The sequence below is a fragment of the Lissotriton helveticus genome, chromosome 1_1, assembly GCF_964261635.1.
Source record: "Lissotriton helveticus chromosome 1_1, aLisHel1.1, whole genome shotgun sequence".
Classification (NCBI taxonomy): Eukaryota; Metazoa; Chordata; class Amphibia; order Caudata; family Salamandridae; genus Lissotriton; species Lissotriton helveticus.
In genome coordinates, this window is record NC_136057.1 from 2093503931 (window position 1) to 2093528983 (window position 25053).

The following is a 25053-nucleotide window of genomic DNA, read 5'->3' on the forward strand; positions in this document are numbered from 1 at the left end:
GACTAGTGCATAGCTCCACATAAAGGAAGAATCCAAGGGCCAGATGTACGACCCGCCAATTAGCGAGTCGCAAATTGCATCGCATTTGCGACTCGCTAATTGGGATGCACTACAGTGTATGAGACACTGTTAGCGATTCTCAATGTGGTCGCAAATTGCATGCCTCATGCATATTAAAGAGACTGTCGCAATTTGCCACCCCATTGGGATTGACTGGCCCTCCCAGGGATGGTGGCCTGTTGGGGTCAGCAGACCTCCCTGTCTGGGAATGCTTTTAAATAAAGCAGTTGTTTTGTTAATGCAGTAGTGAGTTACAACGGGGTAGACCCTAAGAACTCCTTGACCTAGGTCAATTAGATAGGTACAAGTATAGGTGGTCGGAGTCTAATACGTAAAATAGGAATAATCTCAAAATAACACTTATTCTTCTAGATGAAAAATTAACATTCTATCAAAGGCATCAATGTAGCTCAACAGAAGAAAAAACGTCAATGTGTTCAGTGCATATTTATTTAGCACATTTTATAGTTATGAACTGCATAAATTTGGTCCTCAATGGTAGGATAATATTGCAATTAATGTATTGACAATATCAGCGACAACACATTTCTATAGAATAAGTAAATTCAAAAGTGTATCAATGCGCTCAAGGTGCATAGAGAAAGGGTATTTAGAAGGGATGGGTAAGTGGGGGTGAAAGTGGGGACCGGGTAAAGGTGGTGTGACTGAGTTAAAATCACAGTGAAGAATGAAAAAGCCTTTACAGCCTATATACAGATCTAAGGGTTCCAAAAAACAATCTCAAACATAGGTTCCGTATTTATACATTATTTAGTCCTATGTTTGGAAGAGTGAACAGTAACAATAGTCGACGTTTCGACCCCTGACAGGTACGGGTGATTCAGAACCTCAGGATGGGGTCTTCATCAGGACGTAGGGGTATAACAGGAGCGCTTCGCATGAGGCCCGTTTGGGCCTGCAGCCTGGGGACCTTCCAAGGTTCCTTCCTGGTGCGAGAGGTTGGGAGCTTTTCATTCAGGATGCATGGAATTGTTGTCCACTGGACCAGCCGGTCCGTGGTGGAACGTCGTATGTTTCTAATTTTCCGCAGCGATTGTCCGTCTATTTCCTCTCCTCTGGCTGTCTGAGCTGACTCGCTGCGGAAAATTAGAAACATACGACGTTCCACCACGGACCGGCTGGTCCAGTGGACAACAATTCCATGCATCCTGAATGAAAAGCTCCCAACCTCTCGCACCAGGAAGGAACCTTGGAAGGTCCCCAGGCTGCAGGCCCAAACGGGCCTCATGCGAAGCGCTCCTGTTATACCCCTACGTCCTGATGAAGACCCCATCCTGAGGTTCTGAATCACCCGTACCTGTCAGGGGTCGAAACGTCGACTATTGTTACTGTTCACTCTTCCAAACATAGGACTAAATAATGTATAAATACGGAACCTATGTTTGAGATTGTTTTTTGGAACCCTTAGATCTGTATATAGGCTGTAAAGGCTTTTTCATTCTTCACTGTGATTTTAACTCAGTCACACCACCTTTACCCGGTCCCCACTTTCACCCCCACTTACCCATCCCTTCTAAATACCCTTTCTCTATGCACCTTGAGCGCATTGATACACTTTTGAATTTACTTATTCTATAGAAATGTGTTGTCGCTGATATTGTCAATACATTAATTGCAATATTATCCTACCATTGAGGACCAAATTTATGCAGTTCATAACTATAAAATGTGCTAAATAAATATGCACTGAACACATTGACGTTTTTTCTTCTGTTGAGCTACATTGATGCCTTTGATAGAATGTTAATTTTTCATCTAGAAGAATAAGTGTTATTTTGAGATTATTCCTATTTTACGTATTAGACTCCGACCACCTATACTTGTACCTGTTTTGTTAATGCAAGCCGTTGTCCTTAAAGGAAAATGGGATGCATGTAAAATATAAAAATAAAACTATTTGCGTATGCATTTACAAAGGGAAGTGGTCCCCTGGGGACCCTTTCACATTGTGAATGCTTTACCACCCTTCTGAGAAGGGTGGTAAACTGCGAGTGTTTTGCGACCGCAGTTGCGGTCGCTAAACATTCTTTCATAGCTTAAGTAGTCGCGTTTAGGAAGGGACGCCCTTGGAGCGCCCTTTCCTTATAGCGAGTCGCTAATCCTATTTTGCGAGTCGCAAACTGATTCGTGACTTGCAAAATAGGATTAGTACATGAGCCACTGTTTTTTTGCGGGCACAAACTGGTCTAAAACTCATTTGCGCCCGCAAAAAAACCTTAGTACATCTGGTCCCTAGAGCGGCCCTTTTTGCATGCTAACTATCAAAGCCATTGGTAATAAAAAGGATTTACATTAGATTTAAAAAAAAATGAGAGCAACTGACTAAACCATTTAAGCTGTTCAAGGCATATCCTTACATGTTGTATCTGAACTCTAGGGATAACCGAACAGCAGCAGCGCCACTGGTGAATCGACTTCCATGCACTGCCTCCTCGAAATTTGTGTGGTAGCTGTCCATAACGTAGGCTATGGCCTATTGCAAAGACTTTTACCGGCAGCAAAGGAATTTATATGGGTAGGTGTGGGCACATCTTCAAATCAGATCTGCTCCTGTTGAGACTATGGTAGTTACATCTGAGGCACTCACCTAGAGGAAACGTGCACTTCACTGCTGATAGATTGATGATGGCAGAGGCCGCTCCTCCAACCAGAATTTCACCTTTGTGATTGTGTCTTTACCTCTGTCTTTCTGTCCCCCAGTCTGACACCATGGCCACGGCAGTGAAGTCTCTCGTTTGTTTGGGCACCTCTACTTTTTGAAAATGTTATTCCTGGTTTTTGTATACTGCTGTCCAGTTCCCAGTGTATGTTCTCTGACTCCTAAAACACGATGACATTGGCTATACTCCTAATTGCCATATTTAACTTACCTATAACATTCTAGTATATGGTACAAAGTGTACCCAGGGCCTGAAGCTAAATGCCACTAGTGATGGATGGAATGCAGAACAAATCAAAACATTCACCCCCAGTCAAGAGATTTGGGTTAAATCTATCATTCTTTTGCTCACCATGCCTCCCCAATTTAGACCTGTCCATATGCAAATCAGTCTTGACCCTGTGCCTCATGGGAACAGTCCAGCCTGAACTGTCAAACCAGGTCCTCCCCGGACCGGAAACAAGCATCCTAGGACCGTTTTCGGGGTTTCATAGATCTGAGATAAAGGTCTTGGTGTGGGGATGTGTTCTGGACCTCTGAGAGGGTGACCCTCTGGGATGTTCCCAGAAACTAAATAAACTTCCATTAGGCCTAACTTGTCACAGGCAGTTGTAGCTAACACCTCGGCCTGCCCGACCCTTTGTCCCTCTAGGCAGCCAGACACGTATCCCAGTGGCAGAGGAGCTGTCCGCAGAACTGGTTATGAGTTACCATGGGGGTGGGGTGGCTAATTTCCCTGGCCATAGCTCTGTGGCTTGCACTGGAGCTTTGCACAGGGGAAATAAGTGTCTGCCATGTTGGATTTAGGTAGAGAGGGGCACTGTGGGATTGCAGTAATGTACAGAGGAACCGCTGCAAAATTTGGTAGGGTTACCCTTAGGAAGTCTTTCCCTATTGGTTGGTGAGAGGCCAGGAGTCCCCACCCCCATGCACAGGCTAGTGCCAGGCATGCATGTGGCACCCCCTAGTCACCCTCTTCAGGATACTACTGGATCTGTGGCAGACATAATAAGATCTGCACATCAGACTCCAAGGGTCATCTGGCTGTCCTCCTGTTAATCTACAGGGACAAACAAGGTACCAGAAGCCTTTGTCCAGAAGAGCCCATCTGACAAGTTCCAACATCCTGAAATACCTTGGACTTTAAAGTTTTCGGCTTCAAAGATTTTTGGAGAACATGGACAAACCTGCCAAGTCCAACTAGGGTGGGTTGCCACTGCGTAAAAGATTCAGTTTGCTCTCGCTTAGAGCTTTTCCACAGTAACTAATCTGTTTCAGTGGGATGTCACAGAGAGGATATCCTGCCTTGTGGAGCCCTGTTCGCCTACAGCGTGCAGCCTTTACCCACTGGAAGAATACGAGCTTCGAAATAGTGCCTCCGTCTGAATTTAGAAATCTTCACTGAGTCGAGGTTCGAATTTTGAATTTCTCCCACTCTAAGCTTTCCCGCAAAAACTTAAAGGCTTCTCCCAGACCTGACTGAAGGCTATCCGGTCTCATGTAGATCTCAGCCACAGCCTGCTGCCTTGCCCCAATGAGGATTTTTGACTTCTATTTCAGATACTAAGTATCTGATTACAACTTTGGTGGAGCGGGAGCTGGCTGCCGTGCCACCACCAAATCTGACCACCACCCAACAGATTCGGAGTTGTCTTGCGGTCTAGCTGGCAGGCGTCAAGCCGTCCCAAGGCCATGCCTTTAAGAAAGGTACCGCAGTGGGATCGTCAAAGGCCGTTCCTGTACGGCATGGACTTTGTAGTCAGCGCAGACTTAGGAGGAAGTCACTTCACACTCGGAAGTCAGAACTGTGTGGACTGAGATTGAGATTCGCCACGCAGGGTCGCGGATGTCAACCAGAGCGTCCTGTAACTGTAATTTGGGTTACATAGCGAGTTCGGAAGATACTCCAGGTTGGAGTCTCATAAAATACAGTCAGCCAGCCCGGCTGGGCAGGCTGGTGATCTACTTGTCGACTAGTATAATACTACAAGGACTGCACTATATTGCAGGAAAATATTTCTGTTGCCCAAGTCCTGAGGAGGCCTTAATAACTATAGGCTGAAACGCGTCGACTGTTATTTACTTGTGCACCACCACTAAAAATGTTGAATTTATTTTGAAAGAGTCCATGAAAGCCAGAAGTACAGAGGAAGCGTAAATGATTTTGACCTTCCCCGGTTCTATGTAAATATTGTGTGGTGACCAAGACAAAGGAATTAGGTCCTATAATTTAGTACCTTCTTTTTCCTTATATAAATGATTGGGCGTTGGAACTAACAAAACGATTTGGGAGAAAAATATTTCTTTACTCCTTTGTGTTTGTTTATATGTTTGTTGATAGTGTAGATATTGTATAAATATGGGTGTTGAAAATATGTTAAATGTATTTTATATATGTGAAAAATGATTTTCCTGTCAAATGAAAAAAATAATTGGTTCACTAAAATAAGATATAGAAACCGATGTTTGTTTTGTTTTGTGGGTTTATTGAATTATTTGGATAGTGACCAGATGAATGATGATGAAGTGGATGTTTAGATTAATTCATGGAGTATTTTTTCAAAAACGGAAGACAGATAATTTGTTGTATCTGTTTTAAACTAATGGTCTTTAGAACAAATACCATAGGCATTGTTTCAGATAAACTTTAGTTTAGAATCCCAGATGCCTTTTTGGTTTATTGGGTTACCCCAGCGATATATAGTGCAGAAAAGGGGGGCACAACATGTGCCTCACTTCATGCATCCCCATGCACAGAGGCAATAGAGGGCCCTGTAAAGCCCCCTTTGTTTCCCCACCACCAGCATTTTCACGGCGGGCTCACCACCATTAAAAAGCTGATAGAGGGGAAACTGATAATATGCTTGGCGGTGCCGCAGAGGCACCGACAAGCATATTGCTTTCCTAGACCGCAGCTCCACGGCCAGGGATCATGGATCCCTGGCAGTTGCATCGGTTCTCTGGTGGTCCAGCTCCCGTACATGTAATGCGGTAGTCGGACTGCTTGTGTGGTGGTCCTCGACCTCCACCGCAGGTTTCGCGGTCCCATGGTCCGCCAAACTCGTAATCAGCCACTCTGTCACAAGGTAAAACCTCTTATAGGGAAGAACCTGGTTTCTGTATCTGATCCTCGCTCCATCATGGTAGGCCTTAAATCGCCCCTAGGTACCAGTCAAATGCCACCAGATGACTGTGGTTGGAGCTTAAAAGTTTTGGGCGCTCGTCTCATTTAAAACTTTAAAAATGCATATCTCTGGTTCTCCTTATCAGATTGTTTTCGTTTTGTTGTAATTTTGTTCATAAAATTATTCCCTGTATTTTTAAATTGAAGTGAGATTTTTATTGTGTTGTGCGTGTGTTCTTTTTAACAGTTTTGCTGCTTTACACATTTTATTTAGTTAAGCGTGTCTGCTTGGTGCCATCGGAACCAGGGTGTAGAGCTCGGGTTTAAATTACTGAAACCTTTACTAGACCTAAGATTAATCGTCATTATTACTTTTGGCGGACTACCATCTAATAATCCCTTTTCTTACATCAACCATTTAAATGAGAGAGAGAGAGGTGTGTGTCTATTTTCCCCTCAGTGGTGGGGGCAGACTACCCGAGGTACTCTTCTTTAGATAAGTAGGTCCAATTGATGTCCACAGTTCCTAGAAACTGCACCAGGTAATTAAGGGTGAAGGAACGTCACATATGGGAGGATCCCCAGGGTAGGGGTATTTCTAGTCTAATAGACATGGAATTTACTTTTTTGTTCCTGGGTTCTATGTTTTGGAGAAGGAAATCAGTGCTGGTTCAAGCTATTTGGCAGCCACCATTACAATTGGGAAAACCTAAGAATAATAGTCATTATTACTTGTAGCGGACTACCATCCAATAATCCCTTTTCTTACAGCCACTATTTAAATGAGAGAGTGAGGTGTGTGTCTATTTTCCCCTCCGTGGTGGTGGCGGCAGACTACCCATGGTACTCTTCTTTAGATAAGTAGGTCCAATTGATGTCCACAGTTCCTAGAAACTGCACCAGGTAATTAAGGGTCAAGGAACGTCACATATGGGAGGATCCCCAGGGTAGGGGTATTTCTAGTCTTATAGAGATGGAATTTACTTTTTTGTTCCTGGGTTCTATGTTTTGGAAGAGGAAATCAGTGCTGGTTCAAGCCTTTTGGCAGCCATCATCACAATTGGGAAAACTGCTTGATCTTCTATGCTACATTCATCTGGTGATGTTAAGCCCTTTCTGAGGTCAAAAGGGATCCCTTTTGCAATGTATGCTTTAATTTTGCATCTGACTTGGTAGCCCACCCAGGGTTAAGTGAGATGACACATGCACAACGTGATATAATCTTTGGTAAATCTGTAACTGGGCCATAAGTTAAATGAGGGTCTTACTGTTAGAGAGTTCCCGTGCCAGATTTGGCCTCCTATGTTGTGGGACTGGCACACGTGGTCATTGTTGCCTTCTCAGGGCATGGGTGGCCTAAAATATTCTTATATAGCTGCATATGCCCATTACAGATTTAAAATGGTCAAGCATAGTCTACAGTGCTCAAAGAAACCTCCCAGTACATGCACAAAATTGAAGATCCTTGTACTGAATCATAATGCGCGTCTACAACCTTAAATATTAAATGCAGTCTCTCAGTGACCCCACCCAAGCGAAGATTACTCTCCTTACTGCACTACTGCCAGACAGAGGGGTGGTAAAAACATGAATTTGTAATACTAAAATAATGCACCCATGATATTGCCTTTTGTCAGTTACTGTACCCGGTCTTAACTAATTGGACCAATCAGTCAGTGTGAGGTCCATCCATGTGCAAAAGTACTGGACATGATCAGAGAATTCTTGTGAGGATGGCAGTTTTTATTAGTAGCATGCCTGAATGACTCGAGTTGTGACTAAGAAATTAATAGTGTAACTGCTCTGGTTTTCCCACCCACTTACGGTGGTGGTCCTGCTTTTGATAGATTACTTCACATCAGGTATTTTTTTAACTCTGTGGAAAAAGGTAATACCTTTGCTCCAGTTTTATATTAAAACTGCAGGATGATTTTGTGGCTCAGGAAACAATACATGCAACGATTCTAATGGGATGCACCTATTTCAACAACCAAATGTGTGCATTATTAGAAGAGTTCTTCTTTAGCCTGAGTACCCGTTAATAAAGTTGATCTAGTAAACCTAAATGATTTTGTGTTGTATACTGCTCATTTTTTTAGTATTTAATTAGTTTCGTTTTTCAAGGGCAGAAGAGGTAGGCTTACAGCTAGAGCGGTCGACCTTGAAGCTGGCGAACCCAGTTCGGGTCTCTGCAACGACGCTCAACATCCTGTGATTCTGGGCAAATCATTTAATCTCCCTGTGCCTAACAAAAATGAATGTGTCCTCATGTAACGAAACTGGTTCTCATGTAAAGCGCTCTGATACCCGATGTCTCTGGTCTAGTTCGCGCTATATAAAAATAAAAATAAAAAATAAAAAAAGTATATTTGCACAAATTTCTGTATTTCGTTTTTGTCATATTCTGACAAATAAAGCACCTTTTCTTTATGAATGCTTGTAATTTCAAATTAATAATTGACTGCAGTTGGCTCGTTCTCTAGGCGATGTCCCACTGACTGATGTGATTGACCCAAAGAAAAGAGCTGCATGGATATCCCAAAAGCTGGATCTGGCTAAGAAGCAGTACATGGATGGAATAAATATCGACATTGAACAAGCAGTGAATACTTCCTCGCTGGAGTACTATGCGCTAACTGCTCTAGTCCAAGAAACAGCAGAAGCCTTTCACAGGGAAATTGTAGGATCACAGGTGAGATAAAATACCTACATGAGTAAAATGCATTATTGGATTTAGACTTCTAGTTGTAGCCTATAGGGCTACTGAAAGTACTTGTTGAATCCCTATTAGGTCCTCCACATGCATATTATCGTGGTTAACTCATTAGAAACCGTTCTCAGAGTTAGCAGCAGCAGTTAGCAACAAGTATGTTGTGCGGATTTTTGCAAAGTTCTCTGAATACCAAATGGTAAAAATTAAGCTTTCTCAACTTCTCATTCGTTTTTCTAAAAAGGGACAAATTACAAATATTGTATTGATACAAGTGTTAAAATACTTTAAGGAGTAATTGGTTTAGCTGGCTACAAAATGTAAGAGTCCCAGTTCGTAAGTGTAGCCCATTCTTCTAACAAATTCAAAAGAGAGAGGAAGGAGACATTTATCCATGCTATGGTTAATCTTGCCCCCTAAAAAAAAAAGATGCTGAGGGATTCCACAAATGCAAACTTGGTATCCTTGACTCACCTATGGGTGGAGTGAGCTGAACCCTAGACTTAACATTGGTGAGGTACTGGAATTTGCAAGAATGAATACGGTTCAAAGAATAAGGAATGTAATGACCAAATAAAATTCAGAAAAAATGTTTAAATGGTCTAATTACTAAAAAAGGCTGGAGAAAGGTCAAGTGGAATAATAGATTTCACCATTCCCATTAAAATCAGTGTGCGATGCGTTTTCTCCAAATGTCATCGAGCATCCGGCTTTCCAGCAGGCTATGCTGGCAGAGAAAGGCTGTCCAAGCATCATGATCTCATGTGGTAATTGTGGGAGCTCTATCAGAAGTACAGAAAAATGTAGTTTAACTGACAAATTGAAACCTGTTTAAACTCTTACAATTAAGTTTGTGTTGAGTAGCGTATGTCGCCACATCATTCTTCTCGAAGGACAAGTCTTCAGACTAAAACAGTGGATGGGAGACAAAAAGAATTGACACGAATGTGCCAAAAAAGTCATGTCACACCTTCAACCCACTATCAAGATTCAATCAGCAAGTTACTTGACGCCTCATAACGTCAAAACATTGGCTAGCATAAAGATGGAAAGGCTAGTTTGAACCTCAAGAGGCAAAAAATAAAATCTCATCCTTATGGTCGAGCAAGGATCTAAATAAAGTACGAAGATGGCTTAGGTCGGTTGAGAGAAGTTGAGACAACCCCTCAATCTGGCATCTGACGCAAGAAAGGAGAAAGCACAAGAGCATCATCTTTGAGACGAAGACCTCCTTCTTTAGTTTCAGTGAAACCTCACCAGAAACCTCTTCAATGATATCCTACAACAATTATGCCCAAACATGAAAACTGTTAACAAAACAACAAAGGATACATGCAAGGAGATTTCAAAAGTCTTTGCTGAAAGATAAGCAAGCAAAACAGAGACAATCGGCAACCTTGACTCGCCAGATACATTGCGGATCCGATCCCCTCCAACTTCCTCACGGAAATCACTTATCACATCGCCCCCTACTGTATGAGAGTGATCAATGCCTCCCTTCCCCTAGGTGAAGTGTCGAACTGCCTGAAAATAAGAGGCCTTCTTTTGAGCAGAACCCCTATGACTTCTGTCCTGCGTCTAACCTCCATTTTCTAGCAGAAGGTTTAGAAAGCAAAGTGTTTACTCAAGAAATCTATTTAGGATATCGACATGCTAAACAACTTCATTTTTCTGTGCTGGTGGCAGTGCAGAAACAGTGCCTTTATTGATTGATTGACGCTGTTCACATTCTAGACCGGGATGATTCTGTCTACTTCTTCTCCTCGAGGTCAGCAGTCTTTGATATAGTTAACTATGATCTCGCAATTAACACTATGAAAGAGAGAAAGGGAATACATCCTAAACCGGTTTTCCTCATACTTGAGCAATTGGTCCAATTCATCAAACTGAATGGAACCCTGTCAGATCCAGCTGCAGTCATCCAAGGAGTTCCAGCAGACTCCATAGTATCCCCTAATGTTTAATCTTTACGTGGAACCCCAGACCTACATTACCCCGAACTCGTGTACCATCTCTACGCAGACGATTCTCTGTTCTACCTAAAAGTTGAATCACTAGAGATATACTACATGCAAACTTGGATGTCGCTCAACCACCATAGGCTGAACCCACTGAATTCCTCCTACTCTCTGCACCGCACAGCACACTCGTGTTTCAAGACTGGTTGAGTTTGCTAAAGTTCTAAACTGCAGACCCCAAATCCTCAATTGCTCCAAATAACTTAGAATCACACTAAAGAAGAATTAAACCTGATAGCATTGAGGTAAACTACCACAAGAAGCGCTCAACAAAACATGTAGAAATATTAAACTGTTCCTTCCTCAATCGATCTTAAAAATGTGGTTCAAGTTCGAGACATATAGGAGTATCTCAATGCGTTCCTAACCGGAATTCCCAAAACCTACTTTGAACCTTTGAAGGCTAAACTTAACGCAGCACCAAGATTAGTTTCAGTGGTAAAACACTTCAGTCAAATTTTCCCTGTTCTTGTATGTCTGGCCAGGCACTTTATCAAAGCTCAGTAAATTTTTAAGGTAGTCTGCATTCATCATAAAAAAGACAACTTCTGCTCCTTCTCTGGATTTGTACCCAGAATATGCAACTCGATTTCCACCTAGCCTCGAGTAAACCCATTGATTGTTTGACTCCTGCAAGTAGAACGTAATATCCCTTCTGATTGAGAAATATTTGCTTAACTAATCCCTCTATTTTATGTGCTCTATAAATGGTTTCCCAAATTGTTCACCCCCACCTATTCGAGAGCTTTTTACCTAATGAAATTGCTTTACTCTGTGTAACATGTAAATAGATTCCTAGCTTAGATTAGAGGCAGAGTAGGAGTTATTCAAATCCTTTTTGTACCTAGTTCATCCCTGGTCTATTTTTACTCTAACTGTCCATTATTTTATTGTGCACTGCTTTAACACTCATTATAAAACTGTTAATAAATAAATAAATGTTGTTTAAAGAGCGTACAAATCGATGTAAATGTTTCCCATTTACCAATTACAATTTTTATTTTTCTTAAACAGAATAATCTTTCTTTTGTTTTCCTAGGTTACTTTTGATGTGGCCTGGTCTCCGAAGTGCATTGACCTAAGATGTTACAATTACAGCGGTATAGCAGAGGTCAGCGATTTCCTGTTTGTCATGTCTTATGATGAGCAGTCTCAGATTTGGACAGACTGTATTGCAGGAGCCAATGCCCCTTACAATCAAACACTAGTTGGTAAGCATCAGGTAACGAACCCTGCCTATATTAATATCACTGGCCACATTGCACTCCTTTTTGGAGGCCAGGCTTCCTTTTTCATGGTCAAATTTTGAGCAGGAGAAAAAAGGGAGAAAGAAGGGAAAAGAGAAAGATAGGAAAGTATTGTCAAAGGAAGAAAATATATATAAAAAAGGAATGGTGAGATTAGGAGACAAAAAGAGCATGGTGGTAGAAACAAAGCGGTACTGGGTGCAATCTAGATTAGGCAGAATTGGTCTTCTACAGCTCGTTCTGCGAATCTGGTGGTGGACTCCTAAGAAAAACCTTGAGCCCCTGCATTATTATTTACTGTTTTCAAAATGTAAGCACTTTAACAGGCTGAAACTCTTCATGTAGGAGCAGAAAGTGGCGTGTGGAGTTATCTTTTTTCACCACCATTGGAAAGTTATATGGAAAACTTTGGAAAGGTAGCAACGTTTTTCTTTAATCATGACTTTTGTGACCATCTTAGTCGCACTCAAAGGAGACGAGGGACACCCTACTCACAAGGAACCAGGGTACATATTGTAGATCATGAAAAAGAGGTGCCTGTGGAAAAAAATAGGACAATAACATTGATACTTATAATAATGGTATAATAACGGAGGATGAGTACAATGGTTCACTTTACAAGCGTATTGATGGCGTTTCGAGGTTACTAATCGTGAACGGAGACAGATGCTGTTCTCCTCCTAGCGGCTTCGGTATCTACCAATGGCAGGCAGGCATTCAATGTCCTGACTTCGCTGACGTGCCACATCGTAAAACTCCACTTGCGAAATACATACCGAAAATGACTTTTTGGTTCATTCCTTTTTACACCGAGGTATAATTGAACATACGCGTTCCAGACTCTCCGATCCCTCCCTTCCCCACTTAGGGTGCCAGGGTGGGTCCTATGCAAGTAATTTTCTCCTCTACTTCACTGAGTCACTTTCTTTCGGGTGCACACACCACCAATCTGACAGAATACAAATATAAACCCAGGTGTCCCTCTATCTTAGGTCCTGATGAGACCTCATATTTCATAGGTCGAAACGTCATCCTCCGTTATTGTCACAGGAGGTTGTGAATGATTATTACAAATTGATTAGATGGTCGCTTTTTGTTCTTTTGTATTTTTGAAACCTTAATTTATGTCAGAACCAGTCACCTCTGTACATAGGTTCTGCTTTTTCACTTGGGACATCGTACAATTTGCTATTTATTTTTACTTGATTTTTCTGTATAAATTATAATGCATTCTATCCGCTGGGCTTCCTGAGTGCTTTTTCTAAGTTTACACATCTTATCCCGAAATATTGCCATTGTGCTGAACAAATACTATTAGTGTAAATATCCATGTTATTGTCCTATTATTTCCAATGCCACAACTGTTTCTTGATAATCGTCTGAGTCGCACAGCATTATTTAATACTTAAAATGATTTTTCAGATGATGTAAATCACAGAAAACAGTCAGTGTTCTTCTGTTGCACAATACCATTCTGCATATGAAAGTTACGCAAAAAGCACATTTGCAGAAATAACTTCTGCAGACCTTTGGCTAGGTTTGATTCGATGGCATGCTATTTTGATTTGCATGATATTATCTAATAATGCAGATAAAATCTTTACACAGGTAAACGTAATCCAGGAAACATTGGAAACTGCATAAAGGGCAAAAATTAGAAGTTTCCCAAATCTTTGCCACCGTAAAGTTTCGCACAATCCTTGCTGAATCGGCAGAGTTTATAGATAAGAAATCTTATCAGCACATTTTGTTACAAGTCTTATCATTTATTTTCTCTTCTGTCGCAAGGATTGATTGGTGCTGCGTTGTTAACCTGGATGTCCTATAGGGGTCCCCCATGGTTAAACTCTTGCTACCCCCTATACTCCCCTCCAGTTCAGGGCATGCAAGAATAGTGCCCGAGACCAAACCTATGGAGTACCAAGGTACGGAGTTTCCTTTTCGATCACATTTTAAATTGCACAGAAGTGGATTGGAATCGCACCATTCTAAGACCTGATGAGCCGGGTAGAGACAAACCAGGAAGAGAAAATGTGCATGAGAAAGGTTCCTGACATAGATGTAGTGACAGAAGATTTCACCCTCTTGAGAGCAGCCTTCTCTCTTTGTCTCCATGTTTTGACACCGTCATTTAGTCAAGGTGATAAGGAACAAACGAACACAGAACAGTTGCTTTTATCTCTGGTAACAGAGGCCTGATGAGCCCTACACAAGCCATGGAGGATTCTAAATGACAGAAAAACAAGAAATGAATGTTGTAAGCGCAACATAAAACTGGTTGAAACTATCTTCTACGCAGGAGCATTGTGGATCCCCCACTCCTGCTGCCGGGCTTCTAGCTAGGCTATCCAGTGTAAGCACTTTAGCAGTTCAGGGTCACTCTAAACCTTTGACAGGGTCTTCATGCGCTCATTGAATTTAGATTATAGACTCCAGTGCCTCCAGATCGAGGCTCTCACGCATATGTGACACTGTAAAAGAATAGCATAACTTGATGGAGAAGTAGGGAAAGGGGGAATGAAGAATCCAACCACAATGAAAGAGGGAAAAAGGGACGATTAAAAGGAGAAAGAAACTAAGCAAGCAGCAAGTGTGAAAACATTAGAGAAACAAAAGTAAAGAGGGGAGAAAATAAAGACAAAGAAAGGTGAAGCAGAGCAGGAAAAGAAGAAAAGGGGGAACAAAGAAAATGCATGAAAGGGCGAGATAAAGGGGGAAATAAGTGAGAGAAGAAAGAGGGCAATCAATGCAACGGAGAAAACTAATTGAAGAAAGGGTCAGAAAAAATAAAGAAAGTATGAGAAGCTTGAAAAGGGGAGAAAAACAAGGATGCAAGCAAGAAATAATCTGTTGCCAGGAGAGCGTGCAGATGTGCCTATTTAACCCATTCTTAAAACGTGGTACTGCATAGTTTTTGTCCTCTACCAGATACAAACAATGAGCATCACATGCTGAAGAAGCAAACATTGCTTATCTGTATCACAGTTCTACTTTATAGGTTTGTGCCTCTTATTCATAAACAATCCACCCATCTCCGCCTCTACGTATCAGTAAAATGAACTCCTTTTCTTGTTTTAAAATAGGGTAGAAGTAGCAGGAGTGGGGACCTGAGCTCTTCATGCCCCCTTAACCTTCTTCCCTTGACCATCTCAGAATCTTTATAGAGGCTTTGGATATGTCAAGGAAACCACTGGTGGGAGATTATGATACAAATGAGTAGCCTGGCCTTAAAGTTACAAAGGAATGTTTATGCCAGTGCTTAATTTGTAAATAAATAAGTACCAGGGCCCTCGTCAGGAGGCCACTGCAGCTTGCACCAGTCATTGCCTCTGCTTGCGCTGCCTGTGAAATAACCAACTCAACTACTAACCATTGCACTCCTACAAAGGCGACAATCAGGGCTATTCCAGGTCCCAAAAGCTATAAGAATGGTTTGGGTGACAGGTATTTGTCCTTTTTAATTTAAAAAGAATTAATAAATATCTGTTGTTGTGCTTCTCTCTAAATTAGCCTATCTGAAAGAGACACGTTAGTGATAGATTCCTTACCTTAGAATATCCCCAGGCGTCAGACTGGATCCGGAATTTTTTTGCGTAGCAGTACCCTTGCGCGTCGGTAGGCGTCGTCTGCGGCTCCACGTCCGGCGTCGTGGGCGCCGTGATGTCGTCGGAGTACTTAGACGCCGCCGCCGCGTGCTGACGTCAGTTCTTCTTTTTTCCGTGCCAGCAGGGCAGATCCGGAAAAAGTGGTACCGTAGTCACTTTTTGACTAAAACTTTTTTGGTCTTTTGATCATACTTTTTCGAAGTCTTCGACTCTGAACGGTGCCGGTAGGGATGCCAGGTTTTAAGCCCTGTGAGGATTGCGACCGGCTGTCGGTCACCGACCCTCACCGTCGGTGTCTCCACTGTCTCGGCGTTGACCACGATGACAAGACCCGTTCCGACCCTGACTTCGAAGGCTAGACGGGAGCGGTCCCGTAAGCGGCTCGAACTCCGGCAGTCGGCCCCGCGGCAAGAGAGGTCCCTGTCCGGACGGAGGTCGAGGGACCGGTCGCGGGAGCGGAGCCATCATAGCTACGGGAGTCGACATCACTCCTCAGGGTCGAAGTCGTCAGGTAAGCACAAGAAGTCGAAGAGACGTCATCGCTCTTTCGACGACCCCCGACGCTCACGCGACGCGGACGGGGGTTCAGGTGGCACCGCCCACGCGGCTCCGTCTGAGTCGCATGCGCCGCGTCCGGCCGCATACCCTCCGGTCCCTGGGCCTAACGCGGCGCCGGAGGAGATCGAGCGGTTCCTCATGGCCATGAGGTCCCTCTCTCCTCCGACGAGCTCCGCGGCGCCTTCGGGCCCAGCGGACCCATCTGGGGGTCCTAGCGGGTCGGGGGCTTCGGCTCCGACGCCGCCGGCGCCTTCGGGCCCGGCGCCGCAGGGCCCCGCTGGATCCGGTTCCGGGTCGTCGCCGGTGGACTTAACGACCTCCCCGGCGCCGACCCCGCAGGTGTCACCCCCGGCGCCGTCCTCGGGCGGCGCCATCCCTGATGCCTCCCTCGACCCGGTTCTGGCGCCGGTGCGGCGCCGCTGGGCGCCGCTTCAGACGCCGTTTGGAGAGTTTACTTTCCATGAACCGGCCCCATCATATTCTAACCCTGAGTACCAGGAGATGGGTGATGAGGAGGATTGGGAGGGGTCTGAGGACCCTCTGGCACGTGAATGCCAGTCTAATGAGGACTGGGCAGGTGACCTTGGGGAGGCCAGTGGTATTGACACTTCGCCAGACACTGGCTTTGTCTCACCTCCTACCGTGGCTACGGAGGAGGGGGCATCCTATGGTGTGGTGTTGATGAGGGCGGCCAAGGCCTTGGGCCTTGAGCTCCCCGTCGCGGCCATGAGGACTAACCTCCTCACTGAGGTCCTTAAGCCGCATTCATGCTCAGCCGAGCCTCTGCTGCCGTTTAACGAGGCCTTAACCGACGTTCTTTTGGGCACTTGGTCCAAGCCCGCTACGGGTTTGCCCGTAGATAGGAACGTGGCCAGACGCCACCGCCCGGCTCCGGGCGACCCATGTTTCCTGTCCACCCACCCCACCTCCGAGAGACTGGTCATCCAGGCCTCCAATTCCCAGACCGCATTCCCGTCGGCTCCGCCGGACAGGGAATCCAAGAGGTACGAGCAGTTTGGTAAAAATATCTTCTCTTCCCTTAGTCTGGGACTGCGGTCTTCCAACATCGCATGCCTCTTGGGCCGCTACACCCACTCTCTGTAGGATACGGTTGCGGAAGTGCTGCCAGAGTGTCCGTTGGAGGTACGGGCCAAACTCGGCCAAGCCCTTGTGGAGGGCCGGGATGCAGCCAGATATTCTATCCGGTGTGGGCTGGATACCACCGACTCACTAGGTAGAGCGATGGCAACGACAGTGGCGGTCAGACGCCACGCCTGATTGAGGTCCACCAACTTTTCGGCCGATGTCCAAAACACACTGATGGACATGCCGTTTGATGGCCGTCGCCTTTTTGGCGACAAGGCAGACCATGCGCTTGAACGCTTTAAGGACTCCAGGGCTACGGCCAAGTCCTTGGGCCTCTCGGCCCCGCGCCAGCAATCGGCTGCCTTTCACTGCTTTCGTGGCCACGGAAGGGGTGTACCCACACGTGCTGCCAACCACGCTCCGCAGGGTAATGCCCAGCGTGGTGGCGGCCGTGGAAACCGCCGTGGCAGCGGTCGGGGTCAACGGTGAGGTCAGTCCACATCTTCCCCCGCAGCATCCGCCTCAAAACCCTCCTAGTCTGTGCTTTCAGGCCCATGTGACACCAGTGGGGGGCAGGGTTCGCCATCACCACCTTCACTGGTGCACTGTCACGTCGGACAGGGGGGTGCTGGAAATCGTTCGAAAGGGCTACTCCCTCCCCTTCGAGGCGACTCCTCCAGCCATGCCACCACAGAACCACCGTGTATCGGGGGATCATTTGCGACTTCTGCAGGAGGAAGTTACGGCCCTCTTGGCCAAGGGGGCCATCGAGCGCGTTCCTGGGCCAGAAGTAGGGTGTGGTTGCTACTCCCACTACTTTCTGGTACCCAAGAAGGGCAAAGGGGGCCTACGCCATATCTTGGACCTACGGAACGTCAACGTCTTGCTCCGGAAGAGAAGTTCAAAATGCTGACTCTGGCTCAGGTCTTGTCTGCCCTGGACCCGGGAGACTGGATGGTAGCGTTGGACTTGCAGGACACTTATTTCCACATCCCCGTCCTGCCGGCCCACCGGCGCTACCTGCGGTTCACGGTTGGCCACGAGCACTTTCAGTATACCGTGCTCCCCTTCGGCCTTACCAGCGCCCACGGGTGTTCACAAAGGTGATGGCGGTGGTCGCAGCTCATCTGTGCAGGTTAGGGGTTTCAGTCTTCCCCTACCTCGACGACTGGCTGTTGAAGGCGGGCTCGCCCCAGACAGTCGTCAGCCACCTCCAGACTACGGCAGATCTCCTGCACCAGCTGGGGTTCTCCACCAATGTGCCAAAGCCACACCTGTGCCCCTCTCAGACCCTCCTCTTCATCGGAGCGGTTCCCGACTCGGCGCGGTTTCGGGTTTATCCACCCGAACAGTGGGTCCGGGATATTCAGGCCCTGATTCCAATATTTCAGCCTTTATCCCGGGTCTCGGTCAGGTTGACGCTGCGGCTTCTGGGGCTGATGGCCTCCTGCATCCTACTGGTGCATCACGCCAGCTGGCGGATGCGGGCTCTGCAGTGGGACCTGAAGTTTCAGTGGGCCCAGCATCAGGGCAACCTGTCCGACCACGTCCTGATCTCGGAGGGCACTGCGAGACAGCTGCAGTGGTGGCTCACGGACCGCGATTGGGTCAGTGGCCGATCCCTCTCCCTTCCCCAGCCGGAGCACGTAGTTGTGACGGACGCGTCCCTCCAGGGCTGGGGAGACCACATGGGAGAGGCGGAGATCAGAGGCCTCTGGTCTCCGGCGGAGTCCCAGCTCCATATCAACCTTTTGGAGCTGCGGGCGATTCGTCTAGCACTGAAGGCATTCCTCCCCTCTGTCCGGGGGAGTGTAGTGCAGGTGTTCACGGACAACACCACCACCATGTGGTACTGCAACAAACAGGGCGGGGTGGGGTCGTGGACCCTTTGCCAGGAGGCTCTGCGCCTCTGGCAGTGGTTGGAACAGCAGGGCATGACCCTGGTGGTTCAACACCTGGCAGGTTCTCTGAACGCCAGGACAGACGAACTCAGCCATCGGTGCATGATGGATCACGAATGGTGTCTGAACTCGGACGTGGCGCAAGGCCTCTTCCAGCAATGGGGAGAGCCTTAGCTAGATCTATTTGCCACCGAAGAGACCGCGCAATGTCATCGGTTCTGCGCGTTGGAATTTCCAAGGCGGCACTCGCTCGGCGACGCTTTTCGCCGCGTGTGGAGTTGCGGTCTGTTATACGCCTTTCTGCCTATACCACTTCTGCCCAGAGTGCTGAAGAAGATTAAGCGCGACCGGGCACAAGTCATCCTTGTGGCTCCGGACTGGGCACGAAGGTACTGGTATCCAGAGCTACTCAGTACGTCAGTCGATCCCCCGGTTCGTCTGCCTCTTCAGGAGGACCCGCAGCAGCAGGGGACGTTCCTCCACCCGAACCTGTCCAGTCTCCACCTCCATGCCTGGAGATTGAGCGGCGACAGTTGAGGCCATTTGACTTGCCCCCTGAAGTCTGTAATGTCATTCTGGCAGCCAGGCGTCCCTCTACTAAGTCGGTATACGCCTGCAGGTGGAACAGATTTGTGGCATGGTGCACAGCAAAGGCTGTGGATCCTCTTGCTGCCCCTCTTTCTGAGGTTCTTCTCTTCCTTCTTTCTCTTGCCCAGCAGGGCTCTGCTCTGGGCACTATCAAGGGCTACCTTTCTGCCCTTTCCGCCTTTCTAAGGCTGCCTGATCAACCTTCTTTGTTCAAGTCCCCTATTGTAAATCGATTTCTGAAGGGCATCACACACACATTCCCTCCTGTTCCGTTTGTGATGCCTCAGTGGGACTTGAACCTTGTTCTTACGTTTCTGATGTGCGCTCCCTTTGAGCCACTTCACAACTGTCCTCTCCGTCTTGTTACCTTGAAGACTGCCTTCCTGGTTGCCATCACCTCTGCCAGGAGAGTGAGTGAGCTCCAAGCTCTTTCTTGTACTCCTCCTTTCCTTTCTGTCCATCCGGACAAGGTCGTGTTACGTACTAAGCCAACTTTCCTGCCCAAGGTTGTCACAGCCTTCCACATCGGGCAGTCCATCACCTTGCCAACCTTCTTTCCGCCTCCGCACCCCTCTAAAGAGGAAGAGCGGCTCCACCGTCTTGACCCAAAACGTGCGCTCTCTTACTATCTAGATCGCACACACCAGTTCCGGGTGTATGACCAACTCTTTGTTGGTTACGTGGCCGCTAAGAAGGGGAAAGCGGTACACAAGAGGACCATCTCCCAGTGGATCATCTTGTGTATCCAGGCATGTTACTCCTTGGCTAAAAAGGAGCCCCCTGTTGGATTGCGGGCTCATTCCACCCGAGCCACGGCGACTACAACTGCCCTGGGCCGGGGAGTGCCCTTACAAGACATCTGTCAGGCAGCAACGTGGGCATCACTGCACACGTTTGCAAGACACTACTGCCTGGACAGCCAAGGCCGGAGGGATGGCTTCTTTGTCCGTTCTGTCCTCCAGGACTTTCTGGTGTGATTATTGGTTCGCAGACTCACCACCGGGGTTGGTATTGCTGGGGAATCTATTCTACGGTAAGGAATCTATCACTAACGTGTCTCTTTCAGATGCACAAGTTACTACTTGTGTAACGATATATCTGTAAGAGACATTAGTTAGTGATAGATTCCTTACCGACCCACCCATCCTCCCCGTTCTGCGAACCGATATCTAGGGTTAGGGTTACCCCCCTTTCAGGGCCCTAGTTTCAATGGCACCAGTGTTGGTTTTTAACATGGCTCAGCGCTTCTGGCGCGGAAAAGCTGTGTCTAAGAACTGACGTCAGCACGCGGAGGCGGCGTCTAAGTACTCCGACGACGTCATCACGGCGCCCACGAAGCCGACGACGGACGCGGAGCCGCAGACGACGCCTACCGACGCGCAAGGGTACTGCTACGCAAAAAAATTCCGGATCCAGTCTGACGCCTGGGGATATTCTAATGTAAGGAATCTATCACTAACTAATGTCTCTTACAGATATATCGTTACACAAGTAGTAACTTGTGCAACAACGCCACTATCTTGCCGCCTGTCATATCGCCGGTGTTGACAAATAGATGCAAAGCACTGGAAACCACCGGCTCAAATTAAGCACTGTTTTATGCCCCCATAAATTAATATTTTCAGTGTCTGTACAGTTACAAATCTGATCCTTGCCTTTTAATACATATTGTTGATTTTGAATAGTCATACTTGTATTTTTTTCTTCCTTTTTTACAAGCATATGATGACTATCGCCATATGAATGTTGATCCTAAGAAGCTTGTGATGGGTGTCCCCTGGTATGGCTACGATTATGCTTGCCTTAATCTATCAGAGGTAGGGTAGATCAAAATGTATTCATGTTGCTTGTTTTATAAATTATGCATGAATGTATACTCTGTACAAAAAAGTGAATATCTGCAAAATATCTTCAGCTTCGATCTGTCATAGATTTAAGAAGTAAGCTGACTGAAATCCCCACATTTAAAAAAATATATATTTATAATGGATTGCTAGCGCTTTCCAGGCAATGGCTTTAAATACCGCTTGTAGAGTGCTTCCGTGAACTCAGAGGCTTTAGCATAACTGTTGTGTATCTCCTCGCGGCCACCCTCCACAATACGCTTCTAGTATGGGTGCTGTACACCATCCTTTAGTCTTACTATGTTGTCGTATGTTCTAAATTGGATAATTTGCACTGAATTGAAGGGTCAGAGCAGTGTTTATTAAACAGGAGCAGAATTCAGATGAACACATAGGATGGCTTTCACATCTGCTTCATGCAGGGGCTCGATTCCACACCTGGTTCCTGGAGGCATAGTCGCATACATTTGAGAATCACCCACATTGTGTTTGTTGACCTTACATGGAAAGTAGGTCATGGCAGTAGGTTTTCCTATAAATGTAGACGTTATTATAGATTAGGAATGTTGACAATGAAAAAAGAGAAAATAATTTATTTTGCAAAACTAATGCTGTAGAGCTTATCAAAAAATTGCAATTACCAATGTAAGAGTAGCAAAGTTGGTTAAAAATTGAACCAAGATATTTTTTAGTAAAGCTTACTTGCACATGTGCAACCTCCATTTTCTAGAAGCCGAACATTCTTCTCATGAAGGGGTGGAATTCCGATCACTTTGCAAAGGAGTAAAAAGAAATGGGAAAACCTAAACACCGGTGCTGTCCAGCTTTGCACCTACCCAAATCCCCAGACATTTCCTCTCCTCTCCCTAATCCTTTTTTTATTTTGCTGAGAAGATGTACAGGTGTTTCATGACATACCATATCCTTCACAGATTAGATTTCCTGGGTCTGAAAATTTAACTTTGTTCATTCGCACGATATCCATATACTGAAGGCGTTTTGGTGATTCTTACTTTACTAAGTTGGTGGCAGTTATTACAAATGTCATATTTTGTCATCAGTTTCCTTAATGTTGGTGATTTTCAGAGTATGCCTAGACCTTAGGGTGAAAGGTGAGATCATCTTTATGTGAATATAGGATGTGCGCATTTGTGTGTCACCATTATGTTTTTTGTAGATCAGGGTTGGGAACCATGCACAACCATCATTACCTTTGAGTTGAGATTGACCACACCTGTTAAAAATCCTCCTCTTTCCCAATGACCAAGTCTTTTTGTTATGTTTGGCTGGAAATTTGAGACTGGTGTGCTGTGGATCAGTGTTCAAGGGAAGACAATTGTGAGTTTGTAGGAGTCTGTGGGCAGCATGGGTTCACATGGCTGCACATCCTGATGTATTGGAACAGTTCAGTCCGAGACGTTTTGCCAGCTCAGCTTTGTAATATGTCACCTGAGTTACAGCTTGCTAGGTCATAAATTCAAGGGGTGTGAGGATTCTCTTGATCTCTTCTGCAGAGAGCATCCATTCAGGCTTTCAGAAGGCAACCTTCTGGTCGGATGTACGTCAGTACAGCGCGATCAAAATGATCGCGGTACTTTACGACGCAGCCATTGCAACGCAAGTCGTTACAACGACTTGCGTTGGAGGGCGCTGGATTGTGGATTAGTTTAATTTTGTATTCCAACTCCAGCCCACGTAACAGTAGGGAAGGTGTTGGAATAGAAAATCAAACTATTCCTTTAACAAGAGCGCCCTCCAGCGCAAGTCGTAGTAACGACTTGCGTTGTAATGGCTGCGTAGTAAAGAACGCGCGGTGTAAACACCGCGTTGTAAAGGATGTTTACCTTCTGGTCAGACCTGACTTCATCTCCCTAAACATAACATTTGATTCTTTCTGGTAAAGAAAATGATCTAGCTTGCTTCTTATCCATACTAGGACCGACACCCAGCTCGTGTAACCAGGCCAGAAATCTAAAATAGTGGTTGACGAGCACTTCTCGATGACCAGTTATGATTGCATCCTCCTGTTTTTGAACCCTCCAACTTCTCAGAAAAACCTTCAGATGGCTCATTCTCAACCCCCATAGAATCCTCCTACAGGCCTTGATCATCAGCAAGCTGCACTACAGAAATGTCCTCTATGCTGTTATTCCAGCACATCTCACCAGCAGACTTTAGGTCATCCAAATGAAGCAGCTAAACTCATGCTCACACTCAAACTCCAACCACACATTCACATTTCCACTGATCTCTTTTTTTTTTTATTATTTTTTTTTTTTTCCATGTTGCACACACTTTATACATTATAGAATTTTCCAGCATTAATACTTCATGCTTCATAGCTACATAAACTATTTTTACAAGATATACAAGCTTTTTGTTACACATTTCCACAAACAATGTTTATGAATTTCTTTGTTAACCACAGTTAAAGCTTAAGCCCTTCTTGGATCTACCTGAGACCCAATTCCTTCCTTCCAAATACTAATGGGTTGCCATATTCTTAGGCCTAATGTTCTTCCCCTTTTCCCTTTACGTGCATAGATAATCTTCTCCATATTATACGCATTCAAGAGATTAGCCAGCCAGGTTTGCAGTGTTGGTGGGTTTTTGTCAAGCCAAGCCCTTGCCAGGGTCAATCTATATACTGACATTGCCACAAACAGAAATTCCTGATGTGTGTCAGCCCCTTCCAATCCCAAACCTAAAATTATTCTAGCTGGGCTAAGGTTGATTTGAATCCCCAGAGATCTATCTAGAAAACCCTCGATGTCCCTTATTAGCGTGTGTAATTGAGGGCATGTAGCGAAAATGTGAATACTATCTGCTTCGCTAGCGTTACATCGGGGACAATTTATACCTGTGCTCCCTCCCCATTTGGCTATCTTAGCAGGAGTATGATACAAAGAATAAATAGTTTTATAGTGTTGTGACTGCATGGGGGATGAGCACAGTATAGTACGGCCCAGGTCCAGTGATTTTTTAAACCACCCAGCGTCTACGCTGAGTTTTTCCGGCCATTTATTGCCCACCTTTCCTAAGTCATCAATTTTCCCTTCAATCAAACAGGCATAGAAAGACCTAATGGAGCGATCCCCCAAAAGTCTAATTTTTTCCAGTATCTCATTCCTGCCTACTCCCACAGACCCCGCTGCTTTATGATTAAAGAAACTCCTGACCTGGAGATACTTGAAGAAATCTCTATTGTTAATACCAAATTTAGTTCTTAAATCTACGAACTGTACGATCCCCTCTATATCAAATAAGTCCCCGATCTGGATGATTCCCTGTTTGCCCATTCGAACATTGCTTCATCTGCAAAAATTGCATGGGGGAACGACCTATTTCTAAAGAGTCTAATGTATCTATTATACTACCCAATTTTACTTCTTTTCAAAAAGGCAGTCCATATCTTAACAGCAGATGAGACCGTCTTGAACCTTGTTCTTTTAAAGTAGCCATAATCAATACAGTTTAAAAAGCAGTTTCCCGCGTCTGTCCCTAGGACCGTAGCATACACTTTCGTAGACAAGTTATTGACTCTTTCATCCAGGCCATTTCCTCCTATTAACCCCTGCATGTACTGTAGAGCAGCTGCCATATAGTATAGCCTGAAGTCCGGTGCGCCCCAC

The 25053-nt window shown here is 45.5% G+C and overlaps 1 protein-coding gene across 2 annotated transcripts in view; it reads left to right on the forward strand.

The window, feature by feature from the left end:
* Positions 1–25053, forward strand: part of LOC144756220 (di-N-acetylchitobiase-like) — a 127508-nt gene that overhangs the window by 70440 nt on the left and 32015 nt on the right. For both annotated transcript variants that reach the window (XM_078645839.1, XM_078645848.1), the window contains exons 3-5: positions 8348–8556; positions 11632–11803; positions 21297–21394. In XM_078645839.1, coding sequence (XP_078501965.1) covers positions 8348–8556; positions 11632–11803; positions 21297–21394 — 479 coding nt within the window. The remainder of the gene's footprint in view (positions 1–8347; positions 8557–11631; positions 11804–21296; positions 21395–25053) is intronic.